At 38.7% G+C, this 22421-nt stretch overlaps 1 protein-coding gene across 5 annotated transcripts; it reads left to right on the forward strand.

Moving 5' to 3' along the window:
* The first annotated feature begins 7887 nt into the window (after positions 1 to 7887).
* On the forward strand, positions 7888 to 21587 carry adgra1a (adhesion G protein-coupled receptor A1a). 5 transcript variants are annotated; one of them, XM_047816920.1, is made up of 8 exons: positions 7888 to 8130; positions 8220 to 8355; positions 8790 to 8936; positions 15176 to 15303; positions 16140 to 16263; positions 17817 to 17968; positions 18787 to 18882; positions 19237 to 21587. In XM_047816920.1, exons 3-8 carry the CDS (start codon positions 8934 to 8936, stop codon positions 20645 to 20647), a joined length of 1914 nt encoding a protein of 637 aa, XP_047672876.1. In that variant the 5' UTR covers positions 7888 to 8130; positions 8220 to 8355; positions 8790 to 8933; the 3' UTR covers positions 20648 to 21587. The 5 variants fall into 5 exon arrangements, with proteins under 5 accessions (XP_047672876.1, XP_047672877.1, XP_026996172.1 ...); XM_047816921.1 differs by having other exon boundaries at positions 7888 to 8355; positions 15176 to 15599; XM_027140371.2 differs by having other exon boundaries at positions 7888 to 8355.
* The last annotated feature ends 834 nt before the right edge of the window (positions 21588 to 22421 follow it).

Here is a 22421-nt window from a genome sequence, read left to right on the forward strand (position 1 = left end):
TGATCACATATATTTGACTACTTGATTTAAGCTGAATACAATTGTATACATGTTACTGCATACAACTGCATGTCTCTATAAAACTAATACAACACAGTACATGTGTTGACCTAAAATGCAGGCCATAATAATGTATTTTTTATAATCACTAAGGCAGGGGGGCACTGTGGCGTAGTGGTTAGCACGTTCGCCTCATACCTCCAAGTTCGGGGGTTCGATTCCCGCCTCCGCCTTGTGTGTGTGGAGTTTGCATGTTCTTCCCGTGCCTCAGGGGTTTCCTCCGGGTACTCTGGTTTCCTCCCCCGGTCCAAAGACATGCATGGTAGGTTGATTGGCATCTCTGGAAAATTGTCCGTAGTGTGTGAGTGAATGAGAGTGTGTGTGTGTGTGTGTGTGTGTGTGTGCCCTGTGATGGGTTGGCACTCCTTCCAGGGTGTATCCTGCCTTGATGCTCAATGATGCCTGAGATAGGCACAGGCTCCCCGTGACCCAAGAAGTTCAGATAAGCGGTAGAAAATGAATGAATGAATGAATCACTGAGGCATGCACATGTTTGTATGGGACTCCTCTTCTAATTTACTGAAAGAGACAGTTTCAATTTTGCATTTAAGTGCCTGTAATGACATAAAAACAAATCTGGTTAGATTCAAGAAACTGTCGAACAACATCAAGTTGAGTGATGATTTAAATGCAAATGATGAATCAGCTTTATCTGGTTGAAAACAAGCCCTCACTAACGGTTTAACCACAATGCCAACACAGAGTCATCTGGAAGGCAATACATGCAAATAATGTCAATGTCACTCTTTTGGCTGAAGTAATCACTACTAATGGGTCTAGCAAAAAAGTTTAGACGTGCTTCTTTCAGCTTGGGACATAATAAGGATTATCTCATTATTTCATTAGTGTCACACTTAATTCAGAATACCGCATTAACCAATATGTACAATTCAATACAATACAAAATATAAAAACATAAATTCAATAGGAGATACTGCAGTAGGTGTGTAACATAATTATTACATGTTTATGACTGTAATTGATAGTCACTGTGCAATTAGCATAGACATTAATGCAATTCCAGTTGAATGGTAGAGAAGTAATAAAGTGACTTGTGCTACATGTTAGAGTGGAGAATGTGGGAATGTCTTGGTTTAGGAAGAAACTGTGCAGGTATCAGCTGGTATATGATTTCATGGCTCTAACTCAGTGTTTCCATTATGAGAGCAAACACTGAAAGAGATGGTGGCTGGGATGTGCGGAGTCAGCCACTCTCTTCTAGATCTCTCCTGGATGAGTGAGGGGGTGGGCAGATTTTTGTGTTTTGAGTCAGAGATATACCAGATAGAAATCAAGGATGTGACAATTGATTCTTTTGTAGGTCTGTAGAAAAGGTCTAACTTAAAGTAAAGCTTGGGGCTTCAGGGCATTCTTGGTGAGTGTGTGTCTTTGCCCAGGATTTTGTTTGCTGAAGGTTTGATGAATAAGGTGTGGTTAGGGGCATCATTATAAGTGGAAGATCCCATGCCCAGCTCTTGGGGAAGCTTGGTATAGGTAGGCATGTGGTTACATATAATTTTATAATACGTTATATGCATTAGATAACAATCCTAACCACTAGGTAACAATCCTTGACCATGGGAGATGACCATGGGAACTTTCCTAGACAGCCTGGCTCAGGTGGATCCAGTCATACATTGCCGGGACATCGGTTGGTGTCCTCAGGGGAAAAATAGGGGATGGTAACCCATCACACATTGATATGGGGTTAAACCTGTAGTTCTGGGCATATTCAGCCCAGGGAAGGAACTCGCTCCATCACTGCTGATTGTGACTGCAACATATCCAGAGGTATTGGCTGATTTCCTGGTTCAAGCATTGCGTTTGCCCATTAGATTGGGGGTGATAACTCAAGATGAGGCTTAGCTTAATATCCAGTTGATGACAGAAGGCTCTCCAGCCCTCAGAGGTGAATTGTATTTGACATGATGAAAACCTGATTAAATAGTTCCTTGGAAGTTTCCATGGTGGTGGGTAAACCCTTCAAATAAATGATGCAGCAAGCTTTCGAGAACCGGCCTATGGCTACTAATATGGTGGTGAATCAATTGTTATTGGGCAGATCAGTTATAAAATCAACCGAGAGGTGTGACCAGGGACGTTGACGTATTGGGAGTGGGTGGAGAAGTCCTTCAGGGATCTGATGACTGGATTTGGATATAGCACATGTTTGGCAGGCCTTCACATAGTCTTCCACATCCTGGGACAGAAAAAAACACCAGAAAGCATTTTGGAGGAGGCATTTGGTTCTCAGGATCGCAGACCATTAAATCAGTATACAATATATACAATTTGTATGTACACATGTGCAATTTTGAAGTGTGCAACTGAAGCAAACAGTAAACTGTAAAGACAATATCTATGTATGTACAGGTGTGCAATTATGAAATGTGCAAATTGAGATATACATAATACAAATGTGCAAGTGTGGAACGTGCAATTAGGTGTTGTGTGTTCCGTGGTGTTAATTGTTCATCAGGTGGATTGCTTGAGGGAAGAAACTGTTCCTATGTCTGGTCGTTCTGGTGCTCGGGGCTCTGTAGCGTCGGCAAGATGGCAACAGTTCAAAGAGGGAGTGTGCTGGATGTGAGGGGTCCAGAGTGATTGACGTTGCCCTTTTAATTTCACTCACTCTGGAGGAGTACAGGTCTTGAAGAGTGGGGAGAGTGGTGCCAATGATTCGCTCAGTAGTCCGGACTACCCTCTGTAGTCTCCTGAGGTCGGATTGGGTAGCTGAGCTAAACCAGTCACTGAGGTGCGACGGATGGATTCGATGATTGCAGCATAGAACTGTTTCAGTAGATCCTGTGACAGGTTGAACTTTCTCAGCTGACAAAGGAAGTACAACCTCTCCTGAGCCTTTTTCACAATGGAGTCAATGTGAATGTCCCACTTCAGGTCCTGGGAGATTGTGGTTCACAGGAATCTGAATGACTTCACTGCTGTGACAATGCTGTCCCTGATGGTAAGTGGGGGAAGAGCAGCAGGGTTTCTCCTGAAGTCCACTAATATCTCCACTGTCTTGAGCTGTGTTCAGCTCCAGGTTGTTAAGGCTGCACCAGACAGCTATCCGTTCAACCTCCAGTCTGTTGGCAGACTTGTCACCGTCCTAGATGAGGCCGATCAGTGTGGTGTCGTCTGCAAACTTCAGGAGCTTGACAGAGGGGTCATTAGAGGTGCAGTCATTCGTGTACAGGGAGAAGAGCAGTAGGGAGAGAACACAGCCTTGGGGGGCACCAGTGCTGATGGTGTGGGTGCTAGATTTGAGTTTTCCCAGTCGCACTAGCTGCTGCCTGTCTGTGAGAAAGCTAGTGATCCACTGACAGACAGAGGAAGGCACGGAGAGCTGGGTTAATTTGGGCTGAAGGAGTGATGGGATGATGGTGTTGAAATCATCAAATCATCAAATTTCTCCAGAAATGCCATCCAGATGGGTTCCCTACGGGGTGGTGGGGGATGAGGAGTGGGTGCTTTGCTTTGTTGAAGTCGCATTTTAGCATTTTGTAATGCGACAGTTTGCTCCTGATAAGCTATCAGCATTTCCCCTTTTTGGGCCAGAAGAGCTTGTAGCTGTGAAACATCCGTTGGGTCCTTTGCCGGTGGTGTGTTATGTAAGTAGTTGGCAGAGGGTTGGCAACTGGAAAAACAGTTACGAATCCAAAACTGTAATCTAAAAAGCAGACTCAAAAATAGGCAAAATGTTCAAAACCGTAATGTCAGATAAAACAGGCAAACAAATCCAAAAATCCGCACAAAGACAGTATCACAGTCGGAATAAACACAATCAAGGTCATACACAGAATAGGATTGTAAAATCAAACAGCTTGGTACTGTATGTAACCCAAGGAAACAATACTTCGCAAATAGTGCATCATGCACATTGCATAAATGTCCTAACAACTCAAAAGTGACTCAATATTCGGGTAAGGGTTCCCTCTGCTGGCTGGAAGAGGGCAAAAATATGAAACATACAATTTAAAGAAACTGACGTGTTTATTCAAAGCAACTTACATTCTCTGAGACAGGATACAACTTAGCAGTTGATCAATTCATAGTCCATTAGCACAATACTTTACCACTGTATTATTTATCATGTTTATGAACCATTCACACTTGGGTCCAAGCCTAGGCTGCTGCCTAGTGACATGCCAATGCAATTATTGGTGCTAAGCTACAACTCCCAGAATACAACTTGACCTACAAACATGGCTTTCAATGATCACAATTCATAGCTATTAAAGACACTATCACATTTATATTTACCAAATTTCTGATTGCACTTACCTGGTCACAAATAACTTTACAGGTACTATAAGTACCTTTCATATGCAGCCTTTAGTTTATGAGCTTATTTCTAGTTTCTTGACTTTTTTTTCCACCCTGCGTGTGTACCTTCGTACTTGACACCTAGGACCCCCACAATATGATCAAGATGCCCTAAAAATCAGACACACGCTCAATAGGTTTTGTAATTCAACTAAATTGATATGTTTATATATTCAATGCTTGGTGCTACAGCAGGGCACAGAGGTTTGACATTTTATGTCATTTCTTTTCTGCTCTTGACAGCTATGTCAATGAAGATAAATGAGCTACTTTCACTGAGTCATACATGACTCAGCACTGTTTACTGTTTTGTATAGATGAGCTAGTTCTGGTTAAGTACATTTTTTTTATTTTATTTTGTGGTTAACCCTCTGAAGTGATGCAGGAATATTCATGAATTATTATTCTAGATATATGTATTTGCATTTGAATTTGTATTTTTGCTATTGTCATATGTATGTTGTAATATTGTATATGTTATTGATATCATATTACCATTTATTTTCTCATTCACAGTTAATTTTATTTTGTAGCAGACAAATAATATTCCCTTGATATGATTACATACAGTCCACTGTAAATTAAGGGTACAGCCATAGATACAGTGATAGCTACACAGTAAGTTCGTTAGACACGGTTTATTCATCTAACACTGAACAATACAATATTTTTCTCATAAAATCATGTGGAAAATTAAATACATTTATTTAATTCATCATGCTGGTTTAAACAGAATTTTACTGTAAAGTAACAGTCATTCTTTACAGTATAGGTTTGTAATTTGTGATTTCAGTTTGAGGGAATTTGTTCAATTCAATTCAATTCAAGTTTATTTGTATAGCGCTTTTTTACAATCGACATTGTCTCAAAGCATATAATAATATAAAGATGAATAGAATACAAAATTCAATACAAATACAAAATTTGTGACCTCCAGATTGTTTATGTAATGGCAGAGATGAGTATGTGTTTCCTTATCAGTCTCTAAAAGTGTCTGAATGTCCCCCAGGGTCTTCCTCTAGTCTTGCCCTATATAGTACTCCATATAGAACAGTCTATATACTAAATAGTAAACAATTATTTCAACAAATATAAGTGGTATTATCACAGCTAAAAACATATTTATATTGGGTTGAAAGAAATTTGCTTTTTTAGCTCTGAATGTCTGACCTAGTTAACACATAAGGGGTCACTTTGCCTCTATTATAATAATAAATCTAATAGTTTAGATAAGAAATAAGAAAAAGGAGGCTTTGTAAATTGTGCATGTGATTTTCCTCTGTATTGTACAAGAACTGAGTCAGGTAGTGCTTTTTAAACCACTCTTCTCTCATTGTATTACTCTGGCACACAGCATGCTGCTTTTCAACAGTAAATTGTTCACACATCCTCTTTTTGATAGGGTGCTGACAAATATTTATCCAGCCTGTAAAATCTTGTATGACAGCTGATAGGCACTTCCTGCCCACAACAATACTGTCATGTATTCAGGCCAAGAAGAGGTGTTGAATGGAGGGGTGTAAAAAATAACAGGCTTGCCAGATGAATTCTGAGGTCCAGAGGAAAACAAAAGTGTATTCAGCCTTTGAGCACTTCTGTTTTGATACGCACATTTGTGAAAGTTTGGTGGAAGAGTTTGTGAGTGGGTTTAATCAGTCGATTCCTTTTATAGCAATTGTCTGGATGCACACAGTAGTAGCTACTGACTACTGTCAAACATTACACTGTTACATTGGCACACTAACAAAAAAGAAAAACCCTCATGCCAAGATTAAGCATTTTGGGTGTCCCTAGACCGAAAGGGGTCAGATTATTTCATCTTTATTTAATTAATTCAATCATATCTGCTTTCGATTAACTTTCCTGACAAGAATCTTGTCATTTAAAGACTGGCAGGATTTAATTACGCTCGACTAGTCTTGCTTTTAATGCAACAGCAACAGGATCAAGGACATTTCAGCATCCTCCAGGGTAATCACTTTTTAAAATTTCAATTAGCATGCAAATACAACCATATTGAACAGCATTGTACTGTAACTAAATATAATGATTTTTAAAAAAAAGAAAAACAATAGAAGTGCCTATAAAAGAGTTAAATGTGTTGAATTAAATCCACAGCTGTTCTACAGCTGATAAGGCAGGTGGGTCAGTGACTGGGCTTTAATCATGCAGTATAAACTACAGCGAAATCTTTCTAATCGGCAAGCTTGCTTTAATGAAGACATATGCAAATGGATGGTCATGAGGTTTCAGAAACCTAATTGAGTGAAACTTAATACATGAAATGAACACTTTATGTTACAATTTCTTTACTAAGGAAACAGTCAATACTAAATAGTCAAGTAAATGAACCAATAAAAAATGACTCAGGGTCTGATGTTTTATACAATTCAGCACAGCAATTTTATACAACTCAGTTACAACACTCTCTGGAAATGTGACTTATGCACTTAACAGGAAAAAGGATCCAGAAAAGGATCTTTTGCATTATGCCATAGACAAACCATCTTTAGTTCCCTAAAGAAGTTTCCTAAAGCACTTTTTACGATTCTCAGTAGCGTCACAAAAATGGTTCAGAAGTTCAGAAATGTATTTATGGCAATACTAAAAAAGATGGAATTATAAAGTGGCTTTATAATGTATTAATATAACTAAGAGCTAACCTGAGAGGATTTTAAAACATAATAATAAAATAAAATCATGATAGGGATTATGAATATTTATGAATATAATTGAAAAAATGCTCTCACAAATGTTATCTGGTTAGCCTTACAAAACCTCTCAGAAATCATTTTTTACTAATGTTAGATGATAATCACTGCTAACACTAACACTGTTACGCAATGTCTCCTAAACAAGCTACTTCCTGTTATCACTTATGCTACAGGAGCTACAAACAGTCATACCCTCACATCATTATTCATCATGAATAGGCTGTCGGATATGATAATGCATTAAAACAGGTGTATTTATATGAATCCTATAATATATGAAACATAGTATAGTATAGAAGTGTATGTGGGACAGTATATTTCTATCAGTGTAAGATTATTACAGAATGTGTGTGAGAAAGTATGTGTTATAACCTAAACAGCCATCATACTGTATATAGGCTATATATAGGCTATATAAGGTCTAAAGACCTAGTCACAGTTCACAGAATAGGACTCTACAATAAAAATGTTACATTCAGATCACATTTTAGGAACCATAAGCAAAGCTATTAACTATATACTTCTAAGGTTTTCACTTAATCCCAATGGAGAGCACAATGTCTTGGTGAGAATGTGTACTAGCTTAATGGTTTTTTATGAAAATATCTGATATGCACCTTGAAAAACGGATCGTGTTGAATAATTATTTAGTATACTATACATTGTTTATTGCATGGTGATAAATATGTGTGGGAAAAAAGTGGAGTCGATAGATTTGAAATGACATCAGATCGCATCATACAAAAGAACTCGCGTAAATCTCAGTCAGCTTTAAATCACCATTTTAATATAAGCTATAGGAAACAGCGGGTAGTGTGTGTAGAAGCTAGAAAGCCTCGCTGGCGTGACGAGATTTTCCCTGTTGTGCGGTATGTGAAAGAAAGAACCTGGCTTGTGTTGTCTCTTCAAATCAGAGCTGCATTGGGGACATGCCCTAGGGCGCACAAGGGAACAAACCATTTCCGCCCTCCGCAGTAGGCGCCTTTAACTGAGACCTCGCCGAAAACTGTCACTCACTCACGCGCTCAATGTGAGGGATGGACTGCGAAATCTTCCCCTTAGTTTAGCCTCTGATTATTCATTTATTTACAACAAATACTTTTCTTTCTTGTCTACCAGAAGACCTTGACTGCTCATCATGAATCTCATCAGTTGTCTTCCACACGCTTTGTGCGCTTCCATTTCTGTTCCTTCTCAGCACAGCTCACAGAGACGCACAGGATGCTTTCCGCACCAGTTGCTTTCATCAAATTAGGTAAGGTTATTCGGAAGAAATGCGCTTTAAAGCTGCTGCTATCTGTGCTGCTATTCCTTAGGAGCGGAAGCTGCGTTTGATTCATTTAAAAACACTTTGGATTAGTTATTATTGGTGCATGTAATTATTATGTAGCCTGTGTTGCAAAGCCCTACGACGTTGATCAGGCACAAGAGAATCAAACTGATCAAATGCCTGACCTGTCTACTTGTCTTCGTCATTTTTATCGAATCTTTTTTCTTTTTTTTCTTTTTCTTTTTTTTGGTTCCCTTTTGGCGTCCTCATGACGTAGCTTGCGTTGGCACAACTCGTGCTTTAAATGGTAGCTACTACATGTCAGATCACGTCATGGCCATGGAGTATAGCATATATATATATATATTATGTAATAATTATATAATTATATATAGTCTAATTATTATATGCTCACACAGATGGTCAGGACGGTGAGCCCAGATGTAATGAATGGATCTTCCTTCTATACGCTTCATGCTGCTTCTCCACGTGTGTACGGCACAACTCATGAATGACTGCGACACATCCCTGTACTCAGTCTGCAACTCAACTTTAAAGACCTGATGGTGAGTAAATTGTCGAGTATTATTATTCCTGGGACTAACTTTATTCTTGACATAGGTTACTGATTACTATGTAGTCTGAATAGCGAAAGGGAACTCACCTACTGTTGCCATTCTACAGGGACACGACCGTCTAACAAGCTGCAGAATTTAGTACTCACACCTTTCAATGTGCCGGCTGCATTAATCAATTGATTATTGACCAACATGGTCTTTACCATATTTATGCAGCTGATAAACTGAAACCCGAGCTGTCTCAGCGTGGGGTTCACGCATAAGCGCTGCTCAGTATCCAGTCTATCATTATTTTACTTACATAAAACCTATCCACGGAAAACGAGTCCTTTTTTTTCACCTCGTGGACTCCTGATTAAGTGCAAACATGCCAGATAAGCATTTTATTTGGAGGACAAGCGCGCCGGTGACTCTGGAAGCAAGAAAAGGCGTGAACTGAATTTCAATTGCAACAGTGTTTGGCTGAACCCCAAACGGCTCCATGTGTAAGTGCACTACGGAGTCTGGGTATATCATTGTCTTTACTCAGGCCTACGAGATTGCATACTGCCGTAGTAATCCACGCCAACACACACACACACACACACACACACACACACACACACACACACACACACACACACACACACACACACACACACACACACACACACACACACAGTAGTAACCCCCCTTCTTTTTCTCTTTTCTCTTTTTTCTTCATTTCACATTTATCCCAGGAACATCCCCTTTTCAAGTGTAGCCAATAGCATGACTGGATTTTGTAGCCCCCTAGATAGTCAAAGCAAGCCATCTGCAATGGTCACGTCCTCTCAGCTTGGTGTCTGTGGTGGTTAACAAATGGTGGTTATTAAAATAAAACTGTAACGCACCGGCACTCTGTGGCCTTTTAGTCAACAAACGTGGATGGGCCATTCTAAGAGCTGGTTTTGATATTTTAAAACACATGAGAATAATGAGATTTTAAGAATTAGACTGTTTCTGTGAAATGCTCCAGGCTGGGGGATTTATTGCAAGTTTATGTCTACTCGTTGTTTGATTTGGCCTTTGCTAATACACTCATTCCTTCTTAGCCGTATTGTGGAATGACCTCCAGTTGGAACTGGTGTTGAGTTTGAGGGCTTAAAGAACAAGGATCAATTTAAATCAGTTGGCGTAATGATTCTAGTAAAGTCAAAGTTACTAAATGGTTCTTATGTACATAGCAGCTGCCGTGTTTAATATTGTGGCCTCTAATTTAGACTTAATCAATTTACAAAAGACAAACTAGAGCTTTGGCACAGAGCCCTGTCAGCACCATGGAGAAGTCCGTGAGAAAAATGTCCACTTATTGGCACCAAGGACAGAGATGAAAAGCTAACAAAGTGCCTGCTTGAGCGATGTGTTCCGTAACTGGGAAACTTGGTATTGGCATTCCAGAAACTATGTATAATTTGAAATTGTTGCTTAATATTACAATTTTCTTCACAACAATTTTAATCATTCATAGTTTTTCAGTGAAAAACATAAAATGAAAATTTCAAATCTGAGAGTGCCTTAAATTCAGCATGTGATTGAAAAAAAAAGGAATACTTCCTGAAGATTTATTATTCTGGTGCATTAAACTCTTTATGTCTAAGAATATCATAAATCATATCACCTTGTGGCATATTATTTTGTAACTGCTTAGTTAAAATCTTTCATGATTTTCAAAGGCAATGCTATGAGTGTGGTCTGTGTGTAAACTCATACATTCCACACAAAAGACCATTATTGCCATTTCTTACAGTGTATCTCGGTGGGCATGGTTAATTCTGAAACGTAATTTATGTTATGTTATGTATGATTTTAAGTAATAGTAGAATTACCTGTTAGTTGTGGCAATATGAAGGTAAATTGGTTAAAGTGCCCATGAAAAAGAAACTACATCAATAGCAGTTGATGCGTCAAAGATGTACCTCCATAACATGTACATATCAAACACCAATGCATTTATTTATAAATAATTTGTATGTAATTTAAATTTTTTTTCACAATTCCCTTATTTAACAATCTCTGTGAATAAAAAGAAGACATGCATTTTAATCACATACTGTAACGTAATGTTGTGTGCTTGTGAATGACCAGGGTAGAGCCAGGAATAATTATTGCAGTTTCAGATCATAAAGGAAGTCATGTTCAGCATTATTCAATCCTGAAAGGATATGAATATATATATAAAACAAATGATTAAGGTTATCACAGTTAAGTGCACGGAATTGAACAAAAGCATAATCTAATAACAACTGTGGGCCATATGGTCTGTATTAAGCAATTTCTTATCATTTTATGGTGCAAGATGGAAGAATAGCAGTTTTAAAATTAGAAGCTGGTATTAGGCTGTATCGAATCCCACAAGAATTTAAAAGTTATATGTTCAATTCTGAGAACAAATAGAGAGGAAGATGGAGAGGGAATGTGTGTGAGTATGTGAGTGCTAGTGTGCTTGTGTGTTGCCTGAAACAAATGCAGGCAGTCCTGTTATGTCAAAGAGAGGGCTTGGTCACTGGAGCATGCTGATTGACCAAGATTCATCTCAGCTCTTTGAGCCACACTGTGGACAGGAATATTATCTTTCAACAAGATGTGTGAGAGCTTAACACCACATGATCAGTTAATATTAATGATACTTGTTGGTGATGATGATATACAAACGTAACATTGCTCTTTGTCAAATATTTTAAGCATCTCGTTTAATTATGGAGTGCGTATGGAAGCCTGTGATGGAATCCCATCTTGGGTGTAGTAATGGCTCACATTCCGTATTCCATGGACAGACTCCAGATTCACCTTGACCAATTCCAAAACATATTTTGGATTGTCTTTTGAAGGTATTTCTTTGTGAATTTCTGTTTTGATTCATTAACTTTGTGGAAGATAAAATTATTCTTTATCTCGCATGTCTAACAGAGACCTGCAGGTTATTTGGAAAACAGATGGAATTTGGAACTATTGGTGATTCCCTTTATTTTGACTAGAACCCCAATTGTATTTTAAAATTATGCCCAAAAAGTTGTTCATTAGAACATAACACATTTTGCCACATACTGTATATTTGACAAATTCTAGTGGGCTTGGATATTTTTTCCTTCTTCATGAGAAAGGACTATCTGCTAACTCACCCATATTCAGAACATGTAAGGAATATGAGCGATTTTTGCAGGTTGGGAGCAGTTCTTGATATTCCTAGAGCTCCTTTAATGCTGTAAGTCATTTAGCAGCCTCCCTGATAAGTTTTCACCTTGTCCTTTAGGCAGTTTTGGAGGGACCTCCTGTTCTTGATAAAGTCACTGTGGATTCTCGTTTTCTCCATGTGTTGATGATGGTCATCATGGTGTTATGTTCCATGGTACATATAGTGTACTAGAAATTATTTTGTACCCTTCACCAGATTGATACCTTTAAAAAGATCACATGCAGTACGTGTTTCTAAGCTCTTTACAGACTATGGCTTCAGCAGTTGGATGAACAGTGTCAAAAGAGGAAATATTTTTCAGCAGATTTATTTTAATGTGCACTTATTTTGTTCTGTTTTGTTAACTAGAGCACAGGCCTCCATGTTGGACAGAATATTTCTCTGATTTTCTTTTTAATTGTTACGCTATAAGCACCACACTGAATGACGCAAGTCTGTTTCAGTTTTGTTAAGAATGTAATTTTTGTATGTTTATTTTCAACATTTTAAGTCAATACTATCTAAAAACTTATTAAATTGGCTTATTTAGTTTGTCTTAACTGAGTCTTTGAAAAAAATACTTTTGAAATAGATTTACAATAATGTGTTAAGATCCACTTCAATATGTTTAGTTACCTAGCTAAATATAATTCATCCATACAACCCTAGCGATATGTGTATATCAATTCAGTGGAGATTGAAGCAGTATCCTAGCCCAGGAAAGAGGTGTCAGGCAGTCAGCTCATTTATATTGGGACTGCTGCAATGCTAGCACCTAAGTAGCTAAAGTATTGGCAGTACATACTACATGTGATAGATACAATATTGTAAGTCTTCACCAGGCAGTCATTGGATCTGCATTTATCATTTAAGCAGTGAACATCTGGGTGGAAACTACCAGCAACAGAAGCATCTACAGCATGCATATGGCAAACTCTGATCATATTAGCCAGAAAATAGGAATGGGTAGGCTGGGGCTAATTCCCACTGGAAGATGTCGTTATGTCCTCACATTTTTTCATGGCACACTCTGTTATAACAAACACAGCATGGAAGATTACCTTTAATGTTGTGGTTGCAAAATACCGGTTTACACTGCTTAGGCTGCAGCTAGTGTAGAGGCTGTCACGGGTGATCTGACAGAAGCTTGTCCAAGACACTTTCCCAATGATGCCAAGACCAGTGCTAAATATGACTGTTTAATAGGAAGTTAATATTGTGAAAGGACCTCCCAGTTATGGGAGCACTCTGTCTTAGCTCACTTATCATTGATTTCAGGTGAGCCATACAGTATCTGTTGTTTCTTCTTATGCTTATCAGTCATAGCTGGACCTGGGCATTCACAACTAGCAAGCTGTTTAGTGCTTGGGCCAGAATGAGCCTGAGCCAGGTCAGTTCTGCCAGCTGAGCTCACTGTGTTGACTTCGGCACAGAAGACATCTGAGTCAACATCCTTGGCCTAGACAATTCCAAGGCAATGAGCACATTCCGAGACTGGCTGCTTGAATGCCAATCCCAAAGCATGGTTATTTGTAGCTACTCACTCAGTATCATGTAAATTGTGTGGGTAACAAGTATAGAGTAAAAAGTATATGTAGTGTGGAGGGAATAGAGACTACAAAGGAAATGAGCAGATTCAGCAAAAAAAAACAAAAAAAAACAACAACACATTCAGCAACACCAGTAATGCACTAGTTATTGGCATGCCAGCTGGCTAGTTGGTAAAAAATGGGCAATATTTAAAGGAGAAAATACAGAGGAAGTGGGAGCAAGTATGTAAACAGTTAATGTCATTAGCCATCTGGTGAATAAAAGTACCAGCACAAGCATATACCATAAAGATAAACAAATGTATTGTTTGAGAATGTTGAGTGGCTACCTAAACTCAGAACATTATGTCTAATGATGGCAAATGGACTTAAGACGAAAGGACACTATAGAGCTACATACAGTAGGGTTCTAAGAACAATACACACCAACTGCAGCAGAAGGAATGAGAATAGGCTATCCCCTGCTTTGAGGAACAGATTACCACTAGCTTTTACTGTAGATAAAGATGAAGATGCTACAGTTATTCATTAGAAAACTGTACAACACTGTACAACTGTATAATAAAATTTTAGATGTTTCTTTGTAATTCCATCAAAGTATTTAATATGCAATATCTAATCATTGTTTAATAGATATTTGTTCAATCAAGAATTGAAATCGCAGATACACACAGAATACGTTCCAAAACTGTGTGACTATTTCTGGTCACAGCTTCGGCCTCTGGTATCTCTATAAGTCAACTTGATATATGCTGTCATCTTGTCCTTCATATTTTTCAGGCCAGAAAATCATAATTCATTTTAGTCCTTGAAAAAGCATATATGGCTGACGTTGCACATTTCAGGTGAACAGAATGTCCTGTCAAATTTCCCCTAACAAGTACATGGCTCCCAATGTACTACGTCACTCAGCTTTATTTTTTACATTCTGATATGTACTAACATATTAAAGCCACTATTGTTTTCCCTCATAAACCACATGCTAATAATGTGCAATTATAATTTTGAGACTCCTGCACAACATAGCGTTGCTTTCTATCTTTCATTGTTTACTACATGACTCATAATACATGTAAAATTCACAAATTCACAAGAGGTGTGGTTAGTAAACAGGAGATACATTACCCTGACATTTCTGAAGAGCATTTCTAGAAGTTTAGAGATGTACCTCAAGAATAGAATACTCTAAAAATTTGCTAAGGGCATTGAACATCCCAGCTACATAAGGAAGGGCACTCTTCAGTCTTGGTGATGAAACAGACACACTGTAAAAGAATTATGTATGGGGGCGTTGTCTTGTCTAACAGGGACAAAGCTCCATATTTTCTCTTAGCCTGTAGCTTGTTCTTTGTACCTCTTATTTTATACTTTCCATAATATATATCTAGTACACACATTACAGTGCAGAATATGTATGTACAATTATTAATGTTATTTAAATTGACATTTTATAAATTGTCCACAAATCTCTTGGTATTTTGCAGGATTTAAAGAGGGTGCTGTCCTTCCCTCCATATCCAGGAGAATACCTGCATCCGGTTGTTTATGCATGCACGGCAGTTATGTTGCTCTGCCTGCTGATATCGATAATGACGTACATTATACACCACAGGTAAATGTTGCATGTTGTCCAGTTATATAAAAACCTGTCATTTGTAAATAATAATGCTTTTCTTCATGAGATGTGTGGCTGTGGTGGATTTGTAGTGTAAACAGTCTGCTTAAAATAATTGTGTTCCTAACGTTTATTTGTGGGAGGTTAACATATTATACGAACAGAACAGCTGATTATATAAGTGTACGTTTACATTGTTTTGCTCAATATTAATGCTGTAATGATGTTCATTAAAGGTCAACAGCAGACAGATGCTTTAACCACAGCTGATTGCAGCTGCAGTAGTAGCTATGGTGAGAAACAGTATTTACCAATTGGAATATTACATTTTTCTCAGTAGATCTGTATTCATAAGGTAAGGCGTTCATAATGTTCATAACATTTTCAGGAAAAGGTATTTTATTTCATATGCATCCTAACTTTAATTCTTTTGAAAGACTGGTTGACATTGCTTCTGCTGGCAATCCATCCAAAATTCATGAACACATTGCACTTATTAACTTACCTGTAGAGTTTATTTAGCATATTCACTTGTCTCCCCTGAAATTAATTCCTGGCTACAGTGGTAGTAGTAGTGGGTAACCGAGAGTATGTCTCAACATGGTATTTTGGAACTGACTGTTAAAGCTGAGCCCAATGTAACATTTGCTTCATACAGGGATTAACTGCCGCTCTAAAGGGGTCAGTGCCAATCTGGATAGTTGGAGCCCAACTGCTCTGTTTGATGAACTATCTTTACTTATGGCTTTGTGCTTGTGATATTGCATTTGTCTAAACTCTGATTTATTTATTTATTTTCTTTTAATCATATTTGGGTCTCTGTCTGGGTGAAGTGTAATCCGAATCAGCAGGAAAGGATGGCACATACTACTGAATGTCCTTTTTCATACTGCCATGACGTTTGGGGTGTTTGCCGGAGGAATCAATCAGATCAAGTACCCCATTGTCTGTCAAGTGGTGAGTCTCCTTACAAACTATCCATTCCAGGTCTCACATATAGCCAAAGGTTTATGGTCTCCTGGACATCATACCCTAATATGGACCCTCCCCAAACTGATGCCCCAAATTTGGGTGCACACAGTTGTATAGATTGGACAAAATGAAGCTTAAACTGCTGCTGTTCCAACTTGAGAATGCCCCTGTGGTGAAGTTTGCCACGGTTGGAGCGGAAGTGGAAACCACTGTACGACCTTGGGATAAATTTGAATGCCAGCTGCTCCCCAGGCCTCCTTTTCTGACAACAGTGCCTGAAATGACCAGTTCTTTTGTGGGTTAATAGTCAAATCCACACAGCCACACTAAAATCTAATAGAAAGACTTTTCAGAATATTGGACATTATTATATCAACAAAAGGGGCTGGAATGGGATGTTCTAAAAGCAGATTTATGAGTGTTATGTATAGGTTTCCACAAACTTTTGACCATACATGTATATAACTACATAAAGTTATTTTTGTAAAATATTTGTATAATATAAACCAAGCAGCATGAGTCATAGATTGGTACATGAAAATTTCTAGCCATATTGTGGTCATGTCTGAATATAATGTGTGTTAGCGTTTACCAGAGTCAGCAGAGGCCTAACATTTTACTCGTCACCTGTAAGTGTGTGCTAATCTGAGTATAGTTCATACACTCACTGTTGTGAAATAATGAAATAAAATGTTCTGTAGTAATATCCCACTGAATATTTACCTGTTTTAAGTACAATATTAATGTTAAGGTTTGTATTTATTCCTTCATTTATCTTTATTTCTATGATTGTATTGAAACAGAATGAATGAGTATCATTAAATAAATTAGTGAAATGTTTTCATATTTGTAAAAACTCTGTTCCCTTGACACACCTTAAAACAAAGCAGAGGCATTTTAGTAGTTTTAGTGAATTTATTATATTCTGGAGGGAACTCTGGTCTGTGTGGCACCCAGAAACTAAAACTTGAATGTTAGTTATATGGACCTGTCAGTCATGCTGCTTGTCAATTCAGAAAGCTCCCTCTCTTTCACGAACACTTATAACCTAGATATCCTTTCGGAGGCCTGTCTTCAGAAGGAACAATGAAGGAAATGGATGTATATATTTTAGGTTTGACTTTTAAATCATCTAGGATCAGCTACATTCCAACAAACTCACTGGGGAAACATTTTAGAATTCTGTTGTATTATGTTTAGCATTGTGCACAGTGGTCCTAGTGAAATGCATGATATTTTCTAGCTGTATGTTGTGTGCATGTTTGTGTATTGAGGGCAGTCACCAAAGTATTTTGCACTAATAAAGAGAGCAAGAGCAATGGACTTTAGCACTGTCTCCACAGAGTTGAGGAGGATACCTGTATGGCCCAGCCAGCTAAGAAGGATTACATTAAGCAATCCACTCAGCACACCTGCATGCTTGCTTTCCCTTTATCAAACACAGTTCTGCTCTCAGCAGCGCTGCACAGTGATTATATAATCATCTTAGTGCCCTGGTTGCCGTTTGTGTTTACTGACTTTGTGTGTTCTGCTTCAAGGTTGGAATCATTTTGCACTACTCCTCTCTCTCCACCATGCTTTGGCTGGTGCTAACTGCCAGGAATACCTGTAATGAAGTCTCCAAGGCTCTACCATTTTCTCAGGACAGAGATCTTCCCCCACAGCCTCACCCTAAATTTGCTATATTCAGGTAAACAGCCAAAAGTGTGCTTCATGAGATTGGACTCATGAGTTACAGATTGCTGATCTCTAAATAGTTTTGATAGGGAATAATGTGATATCTTAATCAAGTGAGTCTATTGAGGCTTTACTTGACATTTCTGTGACCTGCACTAAAAATGAATATTCTTATCACTTAGTCATTCGTTGATTAAAAGAATGGAGGAAGGTTGGCTTTAAATTACTTATCTCAGAGTTAAAGTAAGAGCAACAGGGAAAAAAAACAAGCTTTATGGCCAAATGTATATGGACATCTGATCATATCACTCATATGTAGTTCCCAAAACTGGTGCCTTAAAGTAGAAAACACAAAATCATCTAGGCTGTCTATATAAGCTGTAGCTTTAAGATTTCCTGTTACTTTAGGAGCCCAAACATGTTCTGACATGACAATGCCCTGTGCACATCTTGGAGTCCATGAAGACATGTTGTGTTAAAGATTGTGTGGAAGAATCAAGCAGCTTGCCAGAGCCCTGACATCAAAACCACTGAAAACCTTTGGGATGAATTGCAACACTGACTGCTCCCCAGGCCTCCTCACCCAACATCAGTACCTTGCCTCACTAACAGTGTTGTGGGTTAAATGGTCAAATCCACACAAACACATACAAAAATCTAGTGAAAAGCTTTCTCGGGATAGTGGAGGTTATTATTACAGCAAAGAAGGACCACCTTTTAAATGGTATGTTCAAAAGCACATGGGTCAGGTGTCCACAACTTTTGGTAGTAAAGTGTATCTCTTTCTTTACACTGTGATCTTTGATTCTGTTGTTTTGGTTCTGTTTTCAGATTTTATCTGTTCAGTAGTGGAATCCCCATTGTCATTGTAGGGGTCACAGCTGCTGTTAATCTGGATAACTATGGCAGCAGAGATGATGCCCCTTAGTGAGTACACTCCTTCTGCTTCCCTTAGTCTCCACACAGATTGTCTGCTTCGAGTAATTTGTTCAAAACAATAATCATGTGTAGATCATTGTTGTGGGTCAATTATGCATGCAGAAAACACACATCTTCAGTTCAGCAGCCCTGTTACATTGTGTTTAGCATTAGGAGAATTTGCAGTGAGGCAGGAAATGGCTTCATGCAAGCAACACTGATTTATAGAGACATGTCTTAATTAATTAAAACAAGTTACCATGTGATTTGTGATTTAATTAAGGAAAGCAGTAATAACTTTACTGACTAGGTTGTTAATATTTTCTCTCAATGTCTGTCTCTGTCTCTCTTTGCCTTGTTAAGTTGTTGGATGGCATGGGAGCCCAGTCTAGGAGGCTTCTATGGACCCTCTTCAGTTCTATTCCTGGTCATGTGTTTGTATTTCCTGTGCACATTTGTGCAGTTGAAGCGGCATCCAGAGCGTAAGTATGAGCTAAAGGCCATGACAGAGGAGCAGCAACGTCTGGCCACGGCAGAAATCGGCCACTGCCCTGCTGCCAGTGGTGAACCTGGAGAACAGGGAGAGCATTCAGGTTGCATGGCCATCACTGCCTCCATGCTTGCCAATGAGCACTCCTTCAAGGCTCAACTGCGGTCCACTGCTTTCACCGTCTTCCTTTTCCTAGCCACGTGGGCCTTTGGGGCATTGGCAATGTCACAAGGCCATTATCTGTCCATGATATTTAGCTGTTTATATGGGGCATTTTCAGTGACACTGGGACTCTTTCTGCTTATTCAGCACTGTGCCAAACGGGATGATGTGTGGCACCGCTGGTGGGCCTGCTGTCCTTCTAAACCAAAATTAGACGTGAATGGAGAGACAGCAGGAAGCACTGAAAGTAAAAGTCACTTTGAAGGAAAGCGACCATATGCAGGTAAACCTTTACTCTCCCCTCACCTTCTCACATCATCACCTCACTGTAATCCAAGCTCCCTGCCTACAGCTCAGATTCCCATGAGCCCATGCTGCTCCACATTGTATAGCTCTTCTCTAGTACTAGAAGGCTCTGCTCATTCTCTGTCTCTCCCTGAGGAGTTACCCCGCCCCTCCCTACCCCTGCAGAGCTGCCTGAAGGACAGGACTAAGTCTCGCTCATTCAGTCGGCCACGGCCCTGCCTCAGGGACTTCACACTACACATGACTTCGAGCAGCTTGGATGGAAGTGTGCAGAGTTCCCACCTGGATAGCCCTCACAGCATGCACTTAGAAAATCCCATCACTTGTCATACCTCACACTTGGAGAGCCGACTCTCCTGTCAAAGCCCTCATTTGGACAACCAGCTGCACTGCACCAGCCCTAGCATTCACATGGAAAGCCACAGAACACATCTGGACAACCAGCTGCCTTGTCATGAGGGACATACCTGCCATACACACGTGTGTTGTGCTAAGGCAGAACCATTATCCAGCATTTGCTGTCCTAAAACAGACGCTTTTTCTGGTGCTTCCCAAGGAAAAGTTACCAGCACAGCTTGCATGATGCACAGCAGCACCAAAATGACCAATCAAGAGGAGGACATTATGTTGCACTTGGATATTCCTCCACCACGGTCCACTATGCCAAGCTCTCAGGCTACACTCAGCAGGAAGAGCACTCTCAGCCGGAAAGGAACACTGAGCCACAATAGCAGCCTGCATGAGGACTATGTGTTTATCCCTGATTCCACAGGTAACATTAGGACAGGGCCATGGAAAAATGAAACCACTGTGTAGCACTTCATAAATATCCTATTTCTTCCCTGAGCTAAACTACTACTAAACTACTGTGTAGTCCCAGGACTGTGATCCAAAGCACCTCCGAATAAAACTACTGTGTAGTCCTTCCACGTTCACCTGTGCACCCACCAAGCCTTCACTTATTAACACTAAATAGGACTTTGTAGCATTGAAAACACAATTTACTCTTCACCTTCAATACACCTGCATGAACCATGTTTATCTTTTTGTGCCACCTAAAATATGCCCAACATACATAAATATACATTAAAGTGTTCTAGAGTGGGGTTACCAAATGACTAATGTGAGTGACTGTGTGTTTGAATAAATATCTTTGTGTGTGTATATATATTGCCAGAATATCGGTTAAAAAAGTGTTGCAATGAGAAACTTCAGCCAAACTCACACGTGTGGTTAATAAAAACTCCGAACCTATGGTGTAAGATCCTGATCATTCTTGATGATGGCATTAATCTGACAGTTATTGCTTATAACGGATAATGTAGCAACAAAAATACAACCTTAAAACCCTAAAAAGCAAATAAACGAATAGTCTTCAGTCTGTTACCATGGTGACAGATAAAAAATCAGATGTACCCAACCGGCATGATTTTTTTATATACTGCATATTTAGGCTTTTATTTCTGCAAATCAGCCAAAATCTTTATCATTTGTTAGACTGTAAGTTTTGCATTGATCTGTTGTCGAACCAAGTTGTTGAACCTCGGCAATTTTTATATTCTTCTTCTAGAGTTTTTCAGTCAACATATTACCAAAGATTTAATTCCCCATGGTTTCTTCTTTCTTATTTATCAGTCTTAGACCAACTGATTTTGTCAGTAAATAGATCAAATTGGTACAGACGTCGTCAAGAGGGAAAAAATTTAAACTAAAATAATAGTAATATTAAAATAATCCAAAAAGTATATATAAGTAAATATATATATATATATATATATATATATATATATATATATATATATATATATATATATATATATATATATAAGTAAATATATATATATATATCAGAGTCATAGGGAATATGGACGAAGCTTCATGTTTCTGAGCTCATATCTAGTGTAGAATTTCAAATCTTTCACACACAAATCACCACATTAGTCCTGTGAGATATCTGTCTTTGGCTATCTAATATGTATGACAATGGAATCAAATATCAGTGTTGGTTATTTGGAATAGTCTATCTATTGTTTTTGTCATGTTGTGTTTCTTTGTGAGAGCTCAGGGATCATGTCTAATTTTTCACCAGTTAAGCCACATACACTGTAAATGCATGCAGTTACCTCCTACTCCTTATTTACCACACAACGGGTAACGGAAAGAAAAGCAAAAAGAAAAAAACACTGTCTTAGACTTGCCTTTAAGTCTACAGTTTCAATTGACATGCCACTGTACTTTACTTTGAGTTCTAGGAAAGAAATTTAAGTTGTCCAGCTGTTTTTTTAAACCATGTGCTATCAGTATGTACAAACACATCTTCTGTATGTACTTCTTCAAAGCGCTGCATTGCTTTCTGGATAAAAGATGAGATTTATGTTGCGACCTAACTCAAAGTCAGCTGTTGTTACTTTTAAACATTTGCCACTTTTTCCAATAAATGTATTTTCTCTCTAGTGGTACATTTGATCTCTTTGTTTATTTGTGTCTTCATACTGTACAGTTCGATCCGAAAGTTAGAATGTTCACCATATGCTCATAAATGCTGTCTGTCCCTCAAACCCCAGAGTCATTTGTGGGTTTGGACTGTTCC

The sequence above is a fragment of the Tachysurus fulvidraco genome, chromosome 8 (assembly GCF_022655615.1).
Source record: "Tachysurus fulvidraco isolate hzauxx_2018 chromosome 8, HZAU_PFXX_2.0, whole genome shotgun sequence".
In the NCBI taxonomy this organism is placed as follows: Eukaryota; Metazoa; Chordata; class Actinopteri; order Siluriformes; family Bagridae; genus Tachysurus; species Tachysurus fulvidraco.

Excerpts from the sequence above, each read along its gene's own strand:
- adgra1a (XM_027140371.2), top strand. Across the intron at positions 15,304-16,139 it reads ACGTACATTATACACCACAG|TGTAATCCGAATCAGCAGGA; the intron begins GTAAATGTTGCA and ends GTCTGGGTGAAG. Across the intron at positions 17,969-18,786 it reads CCTAAATTTGCTATATTCAG|ATTTTATCTGTTCAGTAGTG; the intron begins GTAAACAGCCAA and ends TTCTGTTTTCAG.